The sequence below is a fragment of the Hakea prostrata genome, chromosome 4, assembly GCF_041222555.1.
Source record: "Hakea prostrata isolate BN-2017 chromosome 4, UWA_Hpros_2, whole genome shotgun sequence".
Lineage (NCBI taxonomy): Eukaryota > Viridiplantae > Streptophyta > Magnoliopsida > Proteales > Proteaceae > Hakea > Hakea prostrata.
This window is the reverse complement of record NC_142603.1, coordinates 48878965-48897704: the sequence shown is the minus strand read 5'-3', so window position 1 is coordinate 48897704 and position 18740 is coordinate 48878965. Positions and strand designations below refer to the sequence as shown.

At 41.5% G+C, this 18740-nt stretch overlaps 1 protein-coding gene across 3 annotated transcripts; it reads right to left on the bottom strand.

Moving 5' to 3' along the window:
* Positions 1 to 459: 459 nt before the first annotated feature.
* On the bottom strand, positions 460 to 18347 carry LOC149019303 (lipase-like). 3 transcript variants are annotated; one of them, XM_089153328.1, is made up of 12 exons: positions 18268 to 18347; positions 18072 to 18170; positions 17698 to 17767; positions 17206 to 17285; positions 5150 to 5215; positions 4981 to 5028; positions 4823 to 4890; positions 4032 to 4104; positions 3774 to 3935; positions 1888 to 2082; positions 1607 to 1695; positions 460 to 1522 (listed from the first exon to the last, which is right to left on the bottom strand). In XM_089153328.1, the coding sequence occupies exons 3-12, from the start codon at positions 17762 to 17764 to the stop codon at positions 1321 to 1323; spliced, it is 1050 nt and encodes a 349-aa protein (XP_089009454.1). In that variant the 5' UTR covers positions 17765 to 17767; positions 18072 to 18170; positions 18268 to 18347; the 3' UTR covers positions 460 to 1320. The 3 variants fall into 3 exon arrangements, with proteins under 3 accessions (XP_089009454.1, XP_089009455.1, XP_089009453.1); XM_089153327.1 differs by having other exon boundaries at positions 461 to 1522; positions 18055 to 18170; positions 18268 to 18341; XM_089153329.1 differs by lacking the exon at positions 18072 to 18170.
* Between the last annotated feature and the right edge of the window lie 393 nt (positions 18348 to 18740).

Sequence of the window (18740 nt, the reverse complement as noted above, 5' to 3'; positions counted from 1 at the left end):
CCAAAAACTCTTTTCATTACTAGTATTGATTTCGACATCAAGTATGGTGAAGTTCAAGGTGGAAAGGTTTTTCTTATTGGTAGTAATTCCGGGTGAAAATGTTGACACCCAACAAACAAAGTACTTAAAAGTCTAAAAGGTGGTTCAGTTGGCAAAAACTTAACACTTCATAATATGATGTCAAGAATTTGAATCTCCTTAAAGCCAAAGTGAGACTCCATATATATAAAATAGCTAACACTCCCCCCCCCCCCCCTTTCCCCGTTACCAGCTCCAAAAAAATTGAAAGAGTTGTTACCCTTTCTTTCTAAAGCTCATTTCTATTTGCAGGAAAACGAAAACAAATGATAAAAATTGAAGAAAAACTATCCACCGTGGAGAAAAGGAAGGTAATTTCTCAGCCATACTTTCTTCTTATTTTTTTAAAAAGAAAGAAAAACATTTTTGAGGATTAATCATGGTAGATTTGATCTTTGTTAACTTGGGTGAGACTGAATTTTTCTTTTTTAATTTTGTGGGGAATCATCTGTGGTTGGCAGGAGCATTCAAGTGGTATACCAGCAAAATAAGTTCAAGGTTAATTGGTATCCGATGAAGCAAGCCAATGGTGTTACAATATTGTTCATTATTTTCGCCTGTTAGTGAAAACTATTTTGTGATTTTACATATATACATATACTTACGGTAGAAGTAGAAGCTTAGAACTGATTTCTCTTTTTTATATTGGTTTGTTTCATTAAAATGTAAGATTCAAAGACTAAGTGCCTGAATAGTTTCAGTTCTTTGTAGAATTTCCTGTGAATATATTTAGAGTTCCAACTCTGATCTTCTTGCTGTCAGCTATTTTTGGGTGGTTTCCCTTGATGTCATGATCTAGAAAGGCTACAAGTCAAAGAAAGTGCTTTGTTGTTTTATTTCACATATGGTGAAGAAAGACAATCTCTTCACCAAGACTTCACCAAGAAATGAAAAACCTGCAATCATCTCATTCACACAGTTCTGAACATCTTGATCAGATTTACAGATATCAATATACACAGGCCATGAACTGATTACAAAACTAACCACCTATATGTAACAATTTTAACGAATTGAATTCAAGGGAAGCTCCACAGAGACTATAATGGAAGTCCAGAATCAGACCATCAACCCACTTAAACTCCATAAGCCTGCACTATGTCACCTACGCTGAAGATGTACATAACTATATACAGGAATACCACTGCAAGGATCTCCTCCAAATCCATGACAAAAAATCCAAGCCCACAAGGTTTCAGCCATTACCTGAGGCAACATACCATCCTGTAGCCAACTTTGGACTTAGAAAGCAGCTTTTTGTGTATTTAGTTTCAACATTGATCTGGTAGGATCCCTTGACAATACTATGTTCCCATTCGGATCTGTTCTCCCCAAACTCAACACACGAGGGTCAGTAACCATCTTGCATGAACCCCAATCCTCAGCCTCAAGTTCAATACCATAGTACATCGTGTGGTCTGCGATACTGTTGCCAGTAACAGATCTGCACAAGACCAGAAGTTTAGACTTCAGAGATGGCATACGAAGTTTCCCAATAAACGTTAGGTGTATTGGAAAAGGAGGATACCTGCTACAAGTCGGATCTTCACCAGAACCATCACAGACCTTCTCCACCTTGTAAACCAAGCTCCCAAATCCTGTGCTGTAAAGCCACACCTGTAGTTGGAAGAAGCAAGAATGAACAGGTTTATAAGTTTCAACTTGAGTTTCAGATTAGACAGCAGAATTAAATCCCACGTAGATAGATATACAGATGGCCAGATGGGTCTAAATGGTTCATTGTAGTTTCATTGGCTGAAGGTAATTGCATTCTCCAAGATAGACATAATTTGCTGTTATAGACTGTACCTCTGTGGGGAAGTGTTTGTATGTCTTTTGTGCGAAATAACTATAGTATGGAGGCAAATGTGGGATAATATCATGCTCATGTGTGACGCGAATCGTATTTGGTACATGTTTGGTGAAGTAGGATGCAAAAACTGCATTGCCAACACGGGGCTGTCCAAATGTCATGAACTGAACAATGTCCTCTCCATGATTAACCTGGCAAGAAATTACAAATGAGGGAAAGAAAAATCCGTCAATATATTACTTGCAATAGGAGTATGGAAATGCTTCATGATAGATCATTACCCCTGGGCGCTGGGGGGTGTTCGATCAAAGAATAAGCAACCAACAGGAAAAGATGAAATGAAGCAACTGAAGGGGGTGGTTTAACAGACTACATTCCTGTAGGAGAATTTGAAACTCAACATGCAACTGCCGGTGAATTTTAAATTGTGTCCAAAATTAGAAATTAAGAACAAAAAAGGAACATAAGGTTTCCCAAATTAATGTAACATACCACAGTATGATCCACTGATACATGGAACATTCTACAAACTTGGAAGTCTTAAAGGTTTGAGATGGGAGATTTTCAAAGAGTCAACTATTTATACCTCAAGGAAAAAAGAAGAAGAAATAAAAGCAAAAGCACAAAAGTCAAAATTAATATTGAACAATATGCGACAGTCAAAACCCACACAACACGGTCTAGACAACCAGCACCCACATCCCCATGTTTGAGCCACTTTTTGCAAGAAGCTTCAAAGATGCTAAACTGGAATATATATATATATATATATATAATATTTTATTTGACTTATTAGAGCGCTCTGGTACACAGGCTTGGTGGGGGACTATGGAAAGTCCCTCATACTTGGTTGGATTTCTAATGAAGATCAGCTGCCATTGTGCTTGCTCACGAAGTGATCATTTTCTGCTTTGTTTTCCCCTGAGGATGGGGTGGGGAGGGATTTTGGGGGGTTGGCTTCCAACATGTTCAGCTATAAAAATCCAATGAACTTGAGAATACATGATCAACATCTCCATCTGTATATGCTAATTGGGCAGAGCCATGCCTCTGTCCTCTATTTATCTTTAGTTGCATGTGTTAATTCTCTCCCCTTCCCCCAGGCATACAGAGTATCCTTCATTTTCATATTTTCATTCTGTCCCTTATGTTTCATCTAATATATTAAATAGCTTAATGAGGAATGAAGATGTATAAATCTAAGTTTAACCTCCACACACTGGTGAGCAGCCTCAAACACTAACATTTTCCCCTCCCCATTTTCTTGTCTTCTTTAATCTCTTTTTATTCCTACAAGGTCATCTTTCCTTTTAACATACATCAAACTAAATTGACAGAACCAAATTAATCTGAACGCTCTCTGCTACTTCCTATTAGTTTTCTGCCGCTCCTCAGCATGTGGAATTTCTCACCACACCCTTCACTGACCCTAGTTCTCCCTTACAAAACCAAACCTCAACCATAAGACTAATTTAGTAACTTTCTCTCTCCTTCCAGATTTTGATATTTCCATAAGGGGCTCCTTATGAATATGATTCTTTTTTCTCCCTCATAAAACCAAACCTCAAAACTATAAGACTAATTTAGTAACTTTCTCTCTCCTTCCAGATTTTGATGTTTCCATAAGGGGCTCCTTATGAATATGATTCTTTTTTTCTCCCTCACAAAACCAAGCCTCTAAACTATTAGACTAATTTAGTAACTTTATCTCTCCTTCTAGATTTTGATGTTTCCATAAGGGGCACCTTACATGGTTTATACATTATGTGAGCATGTATGTAGGTTTTTGTTATTGAAAACAGAAACATGGAAAAATGAAAGAACAGCACAAAGCATGTAAATAGAAATTTTGGGCACTGTATAGAAGTTAAACTATACTTACTGCAAGATCAAGTGCGCAGAAGGATGCCATAGCTCCTCCCATTGAATGCCCTGTCACCATGATTCCAATGTCCCCATATAACTTCTTTGCCCTTTTAACAGCATCAACAATCCCAGGGCGCATAGTTGTATTATGATATGCAGAGTAAAATCCATGGTGCACCTGAATCCAACAAAGAGCGCGAAAACAAGTGTTTCACTTCCTAAGAAGAATTAATCCATGAAAGGTATAATCCAAAACTTTCTTAACACTACAAACCATTGCACCAGGCAAGCCTGGGTAATGTAGATTAAGCTGCTTCCAGAAGAGGTCCTCAATCCAATTCTGTATGCTGCAGACATGAGTTTTGAACTCTCTTCAGTAGCGGTGAAAAGATCAAAAGGTGTAAGCAAAAAGATGAATTTCATAACCAAAAAAAAAAAAAAAACTGAATTGCTTCTGACACCCTAGCCAGTTTTCAGGAAAATCAACAAAACCCCCTTCCATTCTCGTACAGCAGTTAATGGGCAATAGTTAAAATTCCTGTACAAAAGACCCAACTCGACTAATGTCTTTCCCAACTAAATGGGCCTGTTTCACTGTTCAATTTTGTTCAAAGCCATCCTTCTTTTAACCCATAATCCAAGAATATCTTGTCTCACCACCTCTTTGACAACTAACAATAACAAAGAACTTTGATTTAGTGGTAAATTCATAACAAAATGTAGGCAAAAGAACTGGAAATTCGAAATAGGGATACCATTTATATAAAGCTGTCCTACTTTTACCATACATTTTCTCAGTTGTAAAATTAAAGAGCACCAGATGGTAGACGGATGGAGCCAGGTGTTGACAGCAGAAGGGGGTGGGCTGTTGCTAACTAGGGAAAAGCCTGACCATTTCCCCAGGTACTTGAGGGGCTCACAGTCACAGGACCAGGTCATTCAAGGAATTAAGTAAAAAGCCGGTGCCACCTAATTATATAAGCATCTACCATTGCCACTGATACTGTTCTAGAAGAAGTATTTAGTCAAAATTCACAAAATAGTACAGATAGACACCAATAATACCTGTGTTCCTGTGTGCCCCTAAATGCAATTACAATAGCATTAAGATCCTGTGCTACCCCAACAAAAGCCTGTGTAAAAGGATTAACTTGATGTAAGAGCTCAGAAAGGGCAGAAGAAAAGCCATCTAATAAGACAACAATATGACATAATGGATGCACCTGTAAGCAGTGTTGGATGTCAACAATAAGCTCTATAATTTCAAATCCCTGCTTCCACATAAAAGTAGAATTAAACTTTGCCCAAACACTTAGGGATATACCACCAAACTCTGTCAACAGTGTAATCGAGAAATCAAAAGTAAACCCCCAAGAACATATATCTATGTACCTTTGTCATATCTGTACACCTTGAGCATGTCCAAGTGAAAAGTTGAGTCAAGTCTGACATGTACACCTGCAAAACAAGGCATGCATCTATTCACTAACTACAAGTTATAGAATGTACTGAATGGCATCTAAGTGGGCTAACAAAATAAAAGAAGAGTGAACAGTGTTTGATGGCAATGCAGGCACATGTCCAGGCATCCAACATGGGGTGCAGTGTGGTCATTTCACCAAAAGTCTGGAAGCTGCGGCACACAACCAGGGTGGAGATACCCCAGGGCCAGGGTGTGAGATCCCCTAATTTTCTAACCCGATACTGCAGGTCAGCATACCCGAAATTCAGGAAGAGATCAACTCTGGACCATTAGAGTTGAACCCGAAGGTTCAAGGATCGAACCCATGGATTTGGATGATCGTGATGAAGACCCTGCCACCTTATTTGACTTCACCAGGAGAGAGAAAATTATTTCCGAAGGCATTAAAGTGAGGTTTTGGTGTGCCCAAAAAGCTATGCGAGAGGACTTAAAATCTAAGGTAAATTATACCATTGAGTAGGGATTTTCGTAAGGTACCTACCCTCCAGAGGCCTTTACGATCGGACCTCGCATGAGTAAGTTATGGGGGCGGTCGGATAGGGGCGGTCAGCTAATTTATCTGACCTGTCCCTACCCACTAAGGGCAAAATGGTCTTTTTACCTATTAGATTGCCTTTTTAACTAAAGTCTCACTCACAAACGTTTTTGTGAGCTCTTTTGAAGGAAGAACTTTTGGGAGAGGAGAGAGAAGAAAGGACAAAGCTTAGGGAAGAGGGTTTGGAGTGTTTCGACGTGCTGAATTGCGATTTGGAAGTTTGATCGCGTAAGGAGGTAAGGCTGCTTCACCTCACCTAATTCTGGGTAGATTTCTTGATATATTTGATGGGTAATTTTATTTAAATGTGATATTGGAGGGCTTAGGTTGAGGAAATAATTTTCTGACTCCGTAGAAAGATTCGCATGGCTATTGTGCACGTCTTTGTCGAACCTCGTGCGAAACCGAGCACTTTCGACCGAGTTGACTCAGTGAGCTACCCGCCGAGTTAACCGGGTCGATTTGGGACTGAGTTGACCCGCCTTGTTGGACTAGAATTAATACCCGGTTAACCCACATTTGGTCTGTGTTCAAATTGAATCCCGAATTAAATCTTATTTATCTTGTTTATTTGCTAGGTTAACTGAGTCTTGGGCAGTCGTTAATTTTGTGAATTCTCGATTAACAGGTGAGGATAACATCGCATATATTATGTAATATCATTGTGTATTTGGACTGTGAATAATGTGGTATTGCATGATAATTTCTGTTACTTTCTATAATCTCGATAATCCTGCGTATCATACTGTATTTCTGCTTGAATGAGTAAAGGTAAATCGTATGTGATTATGTGATTGGTTATTTCACTTGATTGATGCATATGAATGTATGTGACTGTGAAATGGGGTTTACCTATCTTGGTATTCCTAGCTTGGGTTATCAGCGGCTATGGTATGGGACACTGTCCTCTGATGTCCAGAGCACTTTTCATAGTCGGTGTGGTTGTCTAGATGCATGTGGTTAAGAATCCCGTGAGTGCTACTACCCTTTCGGCAGGGGTATTGAAGCCGAGTGACCCGTGATATCAGTGGATGGGGTTCTGTGTGCATCAAACAGACCCACGGTATCATGCAGTGGTATAGTGACATGTGTTAGAACGGACCTCGTGATCGCCCAAAAGACGGCGGTTAGGCGGCGTGAGGGGACATGACGGCATCCACCCTAGCATATGTAGATGACCACAGGGTTAAGGAATGGGATCCAATAGATGCCTCCCGTTGAGGATTCCATTCATAGGTGAAAACGATACCGGACCAAAAGGGCGCTTAGGCATGAGGAAAGGTATCCGGATCACATGTAGCACGAGACATAGTGACTTTGCATTGGGCTAGAGTAAATCCTTGACGCGTTCGGGCCAATGGTGATGGGAGAGAGTGTTGACCTAATCCCCAGCCATGGTTGATGTGACAAGACCCAACTACTGCGGTGAACCCAACAGACGGGCTTAAGTGTCGTGAGGGTGAGTGATGAGACTACTCAGAGGAGGCTGGTGTGTTATCTTAAAGCGTGTCTACTGTAGAGACTACATGGTAGAAGTTATAATCATATCTTTATGTTCATTCTTTTATTCATCAACTGTACATGCTGATATGTGTGTGTGTACATGATGAATGCATGATGTATGATGTGTTCGACTCACTGAGTTCTGTGGAACTCATCCTCTGTGTATATTTCCTTTTCTTTAGACTCTGTTGCAGGTGGTGACGATTCATATTACTTGGAGAGTACGCCGCCAGTAGAGTCATACGTAGGACCGGCGTGTGAGAATATCGATGTACATGACGCATTGTGCGTATGTGCTGACTGTGCGTACGGAGGCTAGTATCTTTGATACTTGGGGATTTTGTTTGGGATTGGAAGACTTTGTTTCTTTTTGCAGTAAAACATCGAATAACATAACTTCCGTTGTATAACTCATGTGTACCTTTTCTCCTAACACAGACTATCTTGTCGTGTGCTTTTGTGGAAGACTGTAATAACTCTTGCAGTACTCTTTTGTACACTCTTGCTCTTAAATCATGCTATGTTGTATTTTTGTTATGGATTGGAACTCGAACCGGATCCTGTAGTGTTATCACCCCCACGGGTATTTCGGGTGAGACCGAAACCGGGGGGGGGGGGTGGGGTGGTCTGGTTGAACCATTTATAACATGGATACTATGTAGCGGGGGCATCTTGAGTCACCGATCCATAAGTGACTCAACTAAATTATATGTGAATAATAGGTATAACCTCTTAACTTGAAACCAATAGTGAATTTAGAGAAGCATAATGAAGCTAACTCGAATAATGAACAATAACGGTATTAAATCTAAAGCCACTGTGTTAGTAATCAAATAAGACACAATAATATATGTGAAACGATAAAGTGCATAAGTTATAAAATACTACAACCCCAATATAAAGTGTAAGAGCGTGAACAATCACGCATAACAGTAAAAGACAGTCCATGATATAATACAAGCCGGTATATATATATAAGTCGGTGAATCAAAATGAACATCAGAGTGGCTAGAGGGCATCAATACTCGGAGGTGGTGGTGGTGGAGGATGTAGGCGTAGGTGTTCTCCAATAGATAAGAGTGATGTATGAGGGAGCATGTCTTGTTGGGAGAATCTAGGTCAATTAGGGAGGGAGGGGAAGGAGGAAGGGGGAAAGGGGGGAGGGGGGGGGGAGGAAGGGAGGGAGACCGGGACTCATGTAGTTGTCACCCGGAACTCGGGCGAGTGGGGTCACTGGAGACCACAAAGAGACAAGAGAGCAAGCATTACCAAACAGAACCATCGGTGCACAGTCAGAAGTGTTGAAAGATACGGGTCAAGAGGCGTCCGTATGGTAGAACATATACCTCAGGGTTCTCTATTCGAGAGATCATTGCCCTCTGGATGATGTAGGAGAGATCGATAGGATACCCCACGTACAATGCAAAAGTGATGAAAGCTTGCATCAAGGAAATGTGATCCTGGTGCCCTCCTTTGGGCAAGATGTTTCGACTCACGATGCGGGAAATAAGTCGAGGAGATGGAAGCATGTCTACTCCTCGGCGAATGCGATCACACTCCCGATTACAGAGCATAGTAGAGATAAGAAAGCGCTCTGTGTAATTGATGGAGTCATCGTCACCTCCCGGTGGAATCCATCTTAGCTCACCAGGGACGTACGGTACATCTAAAATACGAGAAAGAGTCTCGGTACTGAAATGAATAAATGTACCTTTCACCTGAGACTGTATGGAAAGCATTGTACCTCCTCCAATGATCGGGTCCTCCGTAAAGGTGAGGTTGCTGTAAAAATATCTAATGAGATCGGGATAGGCCGGCTCATCAAGATTCAACAGCAGCCGTTAGTGGAAATCGTTGGATTGGAATGGTGAAGGGGAAAAAATCTGAACTCGATGGGTCGATCAGGAAGAAATGGGGTACTGATCGCTCAGCTGTACTAAAGAGGTCGGATGGAAGGAGAGAGAGGACCACGGGGGTCACCCCAGTTGAGCCATCTAGAACTTGCATGATGATCAAGACATATGAGATTTCATAGAAGTCTGACGTTTTCTTTGAAAAAAAAAAAAAAAAAAAAATCTTCACGAATTTTCAATTGGGGTGAATGGTATATGAATCTGAGTCTTATCCGTGAGTTGTTAACTAAAAAAAAAAAAAAAAAAACTCATATATCTCAAGAACACCCATTCGTTTTCAAAAAAAAAAAAATAAAAGATTTTTGCATTCTGCATGAATCGGAGACGAAATGTTAAGCAAGTGGACTAGTTTTGTAGATTACCCGTGATTTTGCGGATAAAACGTCGACGAAATTGGATTTGGACTATTGTTGAAGCGGGAAATCGAACGGAAAGTTCTCCTCTGAGTTGGAACGGCGAAAGAAAAACGAGTTGCAGACTGTTTTGGGGAGTAGGCGGTTGGATAAAAGGACCCACCAGCTCTATGGTAGGCGGTTAGATAAAGGTGGTCGGTTTATATCTGACCGCCACCTTTTTGGATTTATCTGACCGGTCCTGGTGGACTCAGTGTGACTCGTCCTATTTTTACGAGTCAACTCGGTAAATTTGGACCCGTTTAAGGTCTGTTTTTGAATGATGCAACTTATAGATTGGACAGGTCGACCGGTGCATCTTACCGGCCCATCTAACCGGTCCAATCTCTGTTTTTTTTTTTAAATTCCAGTGGGTAGGCGGTCAATTAGGCGGTCAGATAACCATCTGACCGGCTCATCTGACCGGTACCAAGGGAAAAAAATAAATTAAAAAAAAAAAAAAAAAAAACTTGTTTAGTTCTTCAATTCGGTTTGTTTTCTTTCTTACTTAGTTCAAAAAAAAAAAAAAAACTTCTATTTAGTTTGGTTTCTTTTCTTGTGCAATGGGCTAACGGGTGACTTTTGTGCATTAATGTGTTTCAATTGAGTATTTCTTGAACGAGATGGTGAAAATTTTGAAATGTTTGAGATTAAATTCTTTTGATTATTTTAATGCTGCCTTTGCGGTTCTCACAGAATGGAGAATCTAGGAGATCGTGCGGTAGGCGATGGAAATGCTTGTGATCCTAACCACGGAAATGGAAGTGGTGATAATTTACCGCAAGTGGATGTGCCCCTTGCTCAGGAGGGAGATCTTCCGACCGCACCACCGGTGTTTACTCCCCATGATGTGTTGAATATTTTGGGTAATATGATAAAAGAACAACAAACCCAGATCAGAGGGGTGGGAGAGAAAAAATGAACCGGAGACAGGAGAGGAAAGGATGATGGGCAGGAGAGAGGAGAAAAAGTGGGAAATGGAGAAGGCAAAAAAGGGAAGACAAAGAAGAGAAAGAGATGAGGAGGGGGAAAAGAAGGAGGGGACATGGGGGACGGAAGTTAAAGATGGGGAAATGATGGTAAGGATATGAAGGAAAGAGAGGGAAGGGACTGTGGAGTATGGATAAAGTTTGAGGAATTTGAGATTAGCGGGGAATTGAGAAAGAAGAAATTCTTTAAGGGCTAAGACCAACAAGAAAAGAAAGGAGAGTTATGCTAAGTGGGAACTAAAGAAAATTGAAGAAGGGGAAAGGGAGAGTTTCCAATTGCAGAGAAGTTTGGAAACGAAAAAAGGAAGAAACCTAGTAGGTTAGAGACAGAGAACACACGATCAACCTAGGGGTGCGGGGTTTGGTCAAAGTAATGTTGGTGGTGGTGCAAGTGTGTAAATGTATTCATCTAGGGGAGAACCGTCCAACCGAAGAGAACACAAGAACACGAGAAACATCACGGACGAAAGAGCTCGTTTGTTACTTTTGTCATAAGCCGGGGCACATGGCTAAAGTTTGTCCTCAAAGGGAAAAAACAGGTTTAGGAAGGGGAAGGACAAGGAAGGAGTGAGTGGAACATGTCATGATGTGGTGAGGGTACACAGGAGCATTGTGGTGAAGGGCGACTTTATTTCATCGTTGGTTGTGAGACGTGCTTCTTTAATACCTGTAAAATTGAGTCCGGAGTTGATAATTAGACACCAGCAGGAGACTTGGTGAGGTGGTAGAGGTGGCGTGGGAAAAAGGGATCTTGATGCACAACTTGTACTTCTTGATATGAGAGATTTCGATGCAATCCTGGGTATGGATTGGGACGAAGGGGCATCTGTTCGAAAAAGAAAGTTAGTTTGTAGATGGTGGACCTGTATTTGAATTTCAGGCAAATCTAAGGAAACATGGTGAGGAGACTATCGTCGGAAGTGTGAATTAATTAGGGGTGTTAGAGTCCTTTCTTCTCTGGAGGGTAAGAAAAAGGAGAAGACTATTGAAGACCTTGAGGTAGTGAAAAACTTCAAGGATGTTTGATGACTTAGGTGTACCGGAGAGAGAACGGAGTTTGCAGAGTTGACACGGAGGGTGAAAGCTTATAGAATGGCAGGGGAAGAAAGAATGGATGGTTGAATGATTTACTAGGGAAGGGATTATCAACCTAGTGTGTCACCATGGGGGAGTTGTTGTGAAGAAGAAGGATGGGAGCTTGAGGTGTGTATTGACTATAGAGAGTTGAAAAGTCAATTAAGAACAAGTATCCTTGCAGGATTGAGGATTTGTTTGATCAATTGAAGGGAGCCTCATATCTCTAAGATTGATTTGAGATCGGGACATCGGAGTGAAGGTAGGATAGGAAGAAGCCTCGGACTCGATATGGTCATTATGAGTTTAAAGTAATGCCATTCGGTCTTACAAATGCACCCGCAGCTTTCATGGACTTGATGAATCGGATATTCCAGGATGTCTTAGATAAGTTTGTGATAGTTTTCATCGATGATATTTTGATTTACTCGAAGGATGAGGAAGAGCATGTAAGGCATTTGGAGTTTGTGTTGCAAAGGTTGAGAAGGAAGAAGTTGTTTGGGAAGTTCTCAAAATGTGACTTTTGGTTGTCTCAAGTTGTGTTTTTGGGACATGTAGTATCTGCACAAGGGATAAGGGTTGATCCAGAAAAGGTGAAGGCAGAGGGAGATTGGGACCAACCAAAAGCAGAGATTGAAGCTCTTAGGGTAGGGGTACTACCGAAGGTTCATTGAGAATTTCTCTAAGTTGTCAGCTCCAATGACTAGGTTGACAAGGAAAGGAGTGAAGTTTGTATGGAGTGATTCTTGGGAAAGAAACTTCCAGGAGTTGAAGAAAAGGTTGACCAAGCAGGAGAAGAAACAGGAGGTGAAGGAAAGAGGCAAAGATCGGTCTGGTGTGTTGATGAGATGGAAAAGTGATGCAGAGGAAACAAGAGAGAGCAAACTATCAAGACCTCGAATTAGCGGGAGTCTTTGCTTTGAAGATATGGCGACATTACTCATGGAGAGAGAATGAATTTAGACAAAGAGTAAAGTATTTCTTCACCAAGGAGTTGAATATGCGGCAACGACGGTGGTTGGAATTAGTAAAAGACTACGATGGACATACGGACACGGGTAAGGCTAATGTTGTAGCTGATGCTCTTAGTAGAAAAGTACTTGTGAAGTAGTTAACTTGGCAGCTCTTTGTAGACCTTTGTTGCGTTCCATCATAGAATTGGATTTGGAGATTGTGAGAAAATTCTGAATCGATTCTTGGAGCTTTGGTAGCAAACCGACTTTGAGAGACGAATGTTGCATTGGGCATGGATCCAATATTAAAAAGAAGATGGATGAGATTTCTTTAGATCCTCAAAGTCTGGATTTTTCTTGTGTGGATAATGCTTTGGTGTACAGAGGAAGGTTATGTGTGCGTGTTGATGAAGAGCTTAAGAAGGAAATTTTGGGTGAGGCACATTATTCGGTTTTCACTGTACATCCCGGCAGTAGCAAGATGTATAAGGACTTGAAAGAACATTATTGGTGGGTTGGTATGAAGAAAGATGTCGAGGATTTTGTGGCCAAGTGTGGCACATGTCAAAGAGTAAAAGCTGTTAGACAACCATCAGCAGGTCGTTTGCAACCACTTCTCGTACCTAGTTGGAAGTGGGAAGACATCACGATGGATTTTGTTACAGGCTTGCCTCGGACTACTAAAGGAAACGATACAGTTTGGGTAATTGTCGACAGACTGACAAAGTCAGCACACTTCATTCCGATGAAGCTTACCTTCACCATGGACAGATTGGCAAGATTGTATGTGGAAAATGTGGTGAGACTGCATGGTGTGCCAGTCAGTATTGTGTCGGATCGGGATCCAAGGTTTACTTCAAGATTTTGGAAAAGCTTGCAGAAGGCTCTAGGAACCCAATTGAATTTGAGTACTGCCCATCATCCTCAGACCGATGGACAATCTGAGAGGACGATCCAGATCTTGGAAGACATGCTTCGTGCCTGCATTGTTGATATGGGCGGGGGTTGGGATGAGCACCTTGCTCTAGTTGAGTTCGCCTACAACAATAGTTATCAATCCACAATCGGCATGGCACCGTTCAAGGCTTTGTACGGACGGGCATGTAGAACTCCTTTGTATTGGGACGAAGCTGGAGAGCGTAGACTCTTGGGCCCTGAGTTAATTGAAGCCACCGAGGCTATGGTAGATTTGATTAGAGAGCGCATTAAGGCCGCTCAATCCAGGCCGAAATCCTATGCGGATAAGCAAAGGACTAATCTTGAGTTTCAAGTTGGTGAACGTGTCTTCTTGAAAGTATCACCGATGAAAGGTGTGATGAGATTTAACATCAAGGGGAAGCTTAGTCCGAGATATATCGGTCCATTTGAGATTTCAGAAAAGGTGGGGCCAGTTGCATACCGATTAGTACTCCCGTTATCTTTATCAGGTGTGCATAACGTGTTTCATGTTTCTATGCTTCGTCAATGCATCGAAAACCCGGAACACCTCCTACCTCAAGAGCCGGAAGGTTTGAGCGCTGACTCTCTTATGAAGAAGAACCGGCTGAAATATTGGACCGAAAGGACAAGCAACTTCGGAATCGCAGTATTCCATTGGTAAAGATTCGGTGGAAGAATCACACTTTCGAGGAAGCATCCTGGGAGAAGGAGGATGAGATTCGAGCGAAGTATCCGACTCTTTTTGGAACCTCAGGTACACCAATTTCGAGGACGAAATTTCTTTTAAGGGGGGGAGGATGTGAGATCCCCTAATTTTCTAACCCGATACCGCAGGTCCGCATACCCGAAATTCAAGAAGAGATCAACTCTGGACCATTAGAGTTGAACCCGAAGGTTCAAGGATCGAACCCATGGATTTGGATGATCGTGATGAAGACCCTGCCACCTTATTTGACTTCACCAGGAGAGAGAAAATTATTTCCGAAGGCATTAAAGTGAGGTTTTGGTGTGCCCAAAAAGCTATGCGAGAGGACTTAAAATCTCAGGTAAATTATACCATTGAGTAGGGATTTTCGTAAGGTACCTACCCTCCAGAGGCCTTTACGATCGGACCTCGCATGAGTAAGTTATGGGGGCGGTCGGATAGGGGCGGTCAGCTAATTTATCTGACCTGTCCCTACCCACTAAGGGCAAAATGGTCTTTTTACCTATTAGATTGCCTTTTTAACTAAAGTCTCACTCACAAACGTTTTTGTGAGCTCTTTTGAAGGAAGAACTTTTGGGAGAGGAGAGAGAAGAAAGGACAAAGCTTAGGGAAGAGGGTTTGGAGTGTTTCGACGTGCTGAATTGCGATTTGGAAGTTTGATCGCGTAAGGAGGTAAGGCCGCTTCACCTCACCTAATTTCGGGTAGATTTCTTGATATATTTGATGGGTAATTTTATTTAAATGTGATATTGGAGGGCTTAGGTTGAGGAAATAATTTTCTGACTCCGTAGAAAGATTCGCATGGCTATTGTGCACGTCTTTGTCGAACCTCGTGCGAAACCGAGCACTTTCGACCGAGTTGACTCAGTGAGCTACCCGCCGAGTTAACCGGGTCGATTTGGGACTGAGTTGACCCGCCTTGTTGGACTAGAATTAATACCCGGTTAACCCACATTTGGTCTGTGTTCAAATTGAATCCCGAATTAAATCTTATTTATCTTGTTTATTTGCTAGGTTAACTGAGTCTTGGGCAGTCGTTAATTTTGTGAATTCTCGATTAACAGGTGAGGATAACATCGCATATATTATGTAATATCATTGTGTATTTGGACTGTGAATAATGTGGTATTGCATGATAATTTCTGTTACTTTCTATAATCTCGATAATCCTGCGTATCATACTGTATTTCTGCTTGAATGAGTAAAGGTAAATCGTATGTGATTATGTGATTGGTTATTTCACTTGATTGATGCATATGAATGTATGTGACTGTGAAATGGGGTTTACCTATCTTGGTATTCCTAGCTTGGGTTATCAGCGGCTATGGTATGGGACACTGTCCTCTGATGTCCAGAGCACTTTTCATAGTCGGTGTGGTTGTCTAGATGCATGTGGTTAAGAATCCCGTGAGTGCTACTACCCTTTCGGCAGGGGTATTGAAGCCGAGTGACCCGTGATATCAGTGGATGGGGTTCTGTGTGCATCAAACAGACCCACGGTATCATGCAGTGGTATAGTGACATGTGTTAGAACGGACCTCGTGATCGCCCAAAAGACGGCGGTTAGGCGGCGTGAGGGGACATGACGGCATCCACCCTAGCATATGTAGATGACCACAGGGTTAAGGAATGGGATCCAATAGATGCCTCCCGTTGAGGATTCCATTCATAGGTGAAAACGATACCGGACCAAAAGGGCGCTTAGGCATGAGGAAAGGTATCCGGATCACATGTAGCACGAGACATAGTGACTTTGCATTGGGCTAGAGTAAATCCTTGACACGCGCCAGTTCTCGTGCCAATGGTGATGGGAGAGAGTGTTGACCTAATCCCCACCATGGTTGATGTGACAAGACCCAACTACTGCGGTGAACCCAACAGACGGGCTTAAGTGTCGTGAGGGTGAGTGATGAGACTACTCAGAGGAGGCTGGTGTGTTATCTTAAAGCGTGTCTACTGTAGAGACTACATGGTAGAAGTTATAATCATATCTTTATGTTCATTCTTTTATTCATCAACTGTACATGCTGATATGTGTGTGTGTACATGATGAATGCATGATGTATGATGTGTTCGACTCACTGAGTTCTGTGGAACTCATCCTCTGTGTATATTTCCTTTTCTTTAGACTCTGTTGCAGGTGGTGACGATTCATATTACTTGGAGAGTACGCCGCCAGGAGAGTCATACGTAGGACCGGCGTGTGAGAATATCGATGTACATGACGCATTGTGCGATGTGCCGACCGTCAGACGGAGGCTAGTATCTTTGATACTTGGGGATTTTGTTTGGGATTGGAAGACTTTGTTTCTTTTTGCAGTAAAACATCGAATAACATAACTTCCGTTGTATAACTCATGTGTACCTTTTCTCCTAACACAGACTATCTTGTCGTGTGCTTTTGTGGAAGACTGTAATAACTCTTGCAGTACTCTTTTGTACACTCTTGCTCTTAAATCATGCTATGTTGTATTTTTGTTATGGATTGGAACTCGAACCGGATCCTGTAGTGTTATCACCCCCACGGGTATTTCGGGTGAGACCGAAACCGGCTGGGTGGGGTGTGACACAGGGGGCTGTGCCCCCCTCTCCACCCATTTTTTTCTTTGGATTTTCTAACAAAGGCCCTTTTATTTTATTTTTTGATCATCTGGACCTCTTTCCAGTGTGAAATATCAGCACTTGGCCCCTTCCCCCTTAATGGAGAAGATTTTTAAAAGTAAAGACAAAGGGGAGAAAGGTCATTGTGCAAACCCCCCCCCCCCAGTGGCCCTGCCAGATGTTGAATCCTGGCTCCGCCCCTGCACACAACCAAGCAGCATTGTTTCCTACTAAAATGAAAAACAGCATCATAACTCACCAACAGACAAATACAGGTCAACGAAGGATACTCAACTACTTAAATCAAAAGAGGAAGAATCAAATACAACTTCTATTTTCAAGTGCTACTGAAAAGCTTACCGCAGAAGCATACTCGACTAATATCTTGGCAAGAGTGTGATTGTAGACAGATACATGGCCCTGGAGCTTGGGTTGAAGTTCTACAATGACCAAAATTTAATTAAGAGATACTCAAGAATATCAAACCAGAAAGCAATGTCCAATGTGACAGTTTCAATTGCTACAATTATCAGAAAGAGAGCATCAACAGGTAGAATCTTGGAAGCTATATTACCTTGACTAGGAAAATGTCCAATACCTTTACTATGTAAGTAAAATTTACACAACTCTTCATAGGAATTCTTATTCAATAAGAAAACTATAACAAAATTCAGTAGAAGATACTTATGAAAAAGCTGCCTATAAATTATTTCAAAAATAGAATTCTCAGCTCCAGCAAGTGAAGCAAGACCTCAAATCAGCACACCCTTACCTCTTCCTCGATACAACATATTAAACCAATTGAATTATGCAATTACAAATAACTAACTACAAAACAAGACAGGTTAATACCTCTCCCCCCAGAAACTGCAAGCAAGGAGAATACAATTGCCACCTTTAACCATTGGAACCTTCCCATGACCTGCAACAAGTTGCATAATAACGGATTACTCAATAGAAAATAAGATTATGTCTGGACCCATCTCCAATTCCTTCCCTCTTAAGTTCTTTTACCATTCAATAGCTTCAGAATCCCCACATCAAAACTTCCCAAACCGTGAAAATTCAAATTTGGTGACCCATTATATCACAACTATAAATTTACTGAAAAATCACTAAAAAATTCTACCACAGTTCAAACACATCTAATTGGTCTCTTAAAAAGAGGGGAAAAGGGTTGAAGTGATAAAAGTAGCAGATGAAACATACTGGGCTTCGAACGATACGGCTATTAAGCTGAAATCTCAGGTTTGCAATTAGATCCCAGCGACCACCATGCAATGCTACCGTCCTCAAAAGCTCTTTCCTGGTTTTCCTCGCAACCACTTAATACATGCAAAGAAGGAAACTTTTTATATTTTTATTTTCCATTCTAGTTTTCCTCAAGATGGAAGCAAAAAGAGCTGAAGTTGAAAGACGAACCTGCAGAAGAGGAGATGGAGACGAAAGCGAGTTTCAGACCCGAATCACAAACAAGATATTCCCGTGAGTCGTGCCGTGCTTTTTTTTTTTATTCGACCAAGTTACCCTGGACCTTTTCAAGTATTGACTTTCTCTATTTTTTTAATTTTTAAATTCTTGTTAGAGTGAAAAGACAAAAACGACCGAATAGGAAGCCTTGCCAACTCCATCTGTCAATTTTTGATCATCGTCGGGCACTGTGAGTTTCTGACCGTTGGATGCATGATTGAACCACGTGGTAGTGGCTAATCCGATAGAGCACGAAAATATTCCAACTCTGTATCTTCTTTATACGTGGCAATTCACCAGGTGTCTTACACGCTATAGTTTTACGTTGGAACAGAAAGTCTCGTCCACGTAAGCTTCAGGATTTTATGAATCGGTGCTGAGTCAGCCGATTCATCACCAGACCAGGCCATGAACGAAAAGTCAAA

What these genes read in the sequence shown, in the direction of transcription:
- LOC149019303 (XM_089153328.1), bottom strand. Translation starts at nt 17,764, where the DNA reads ATGGGAAGGTTCCAATGGTTAAAGGTGGCAATTGTATTCTCCTTGCTT. An exon ending in TGCAGTTTCTGGGGGGAGAG is followed by an intron (nt 17,286 to 17,697) that starts GTATTAACCTGT and finishes TGGTCATTGTAG; the next exon opens with AACTTCAACCCAAGCTCCAG. An exon ending in GAAGATCCGACTTGTAGCAG is followed by an intron (nt 1,523 to 1,606) that starts GTATCCTCCTTT and finishes GGTCTTGTGCAG; the next exon opens with ATCTGTTACTGGCAACAGTA.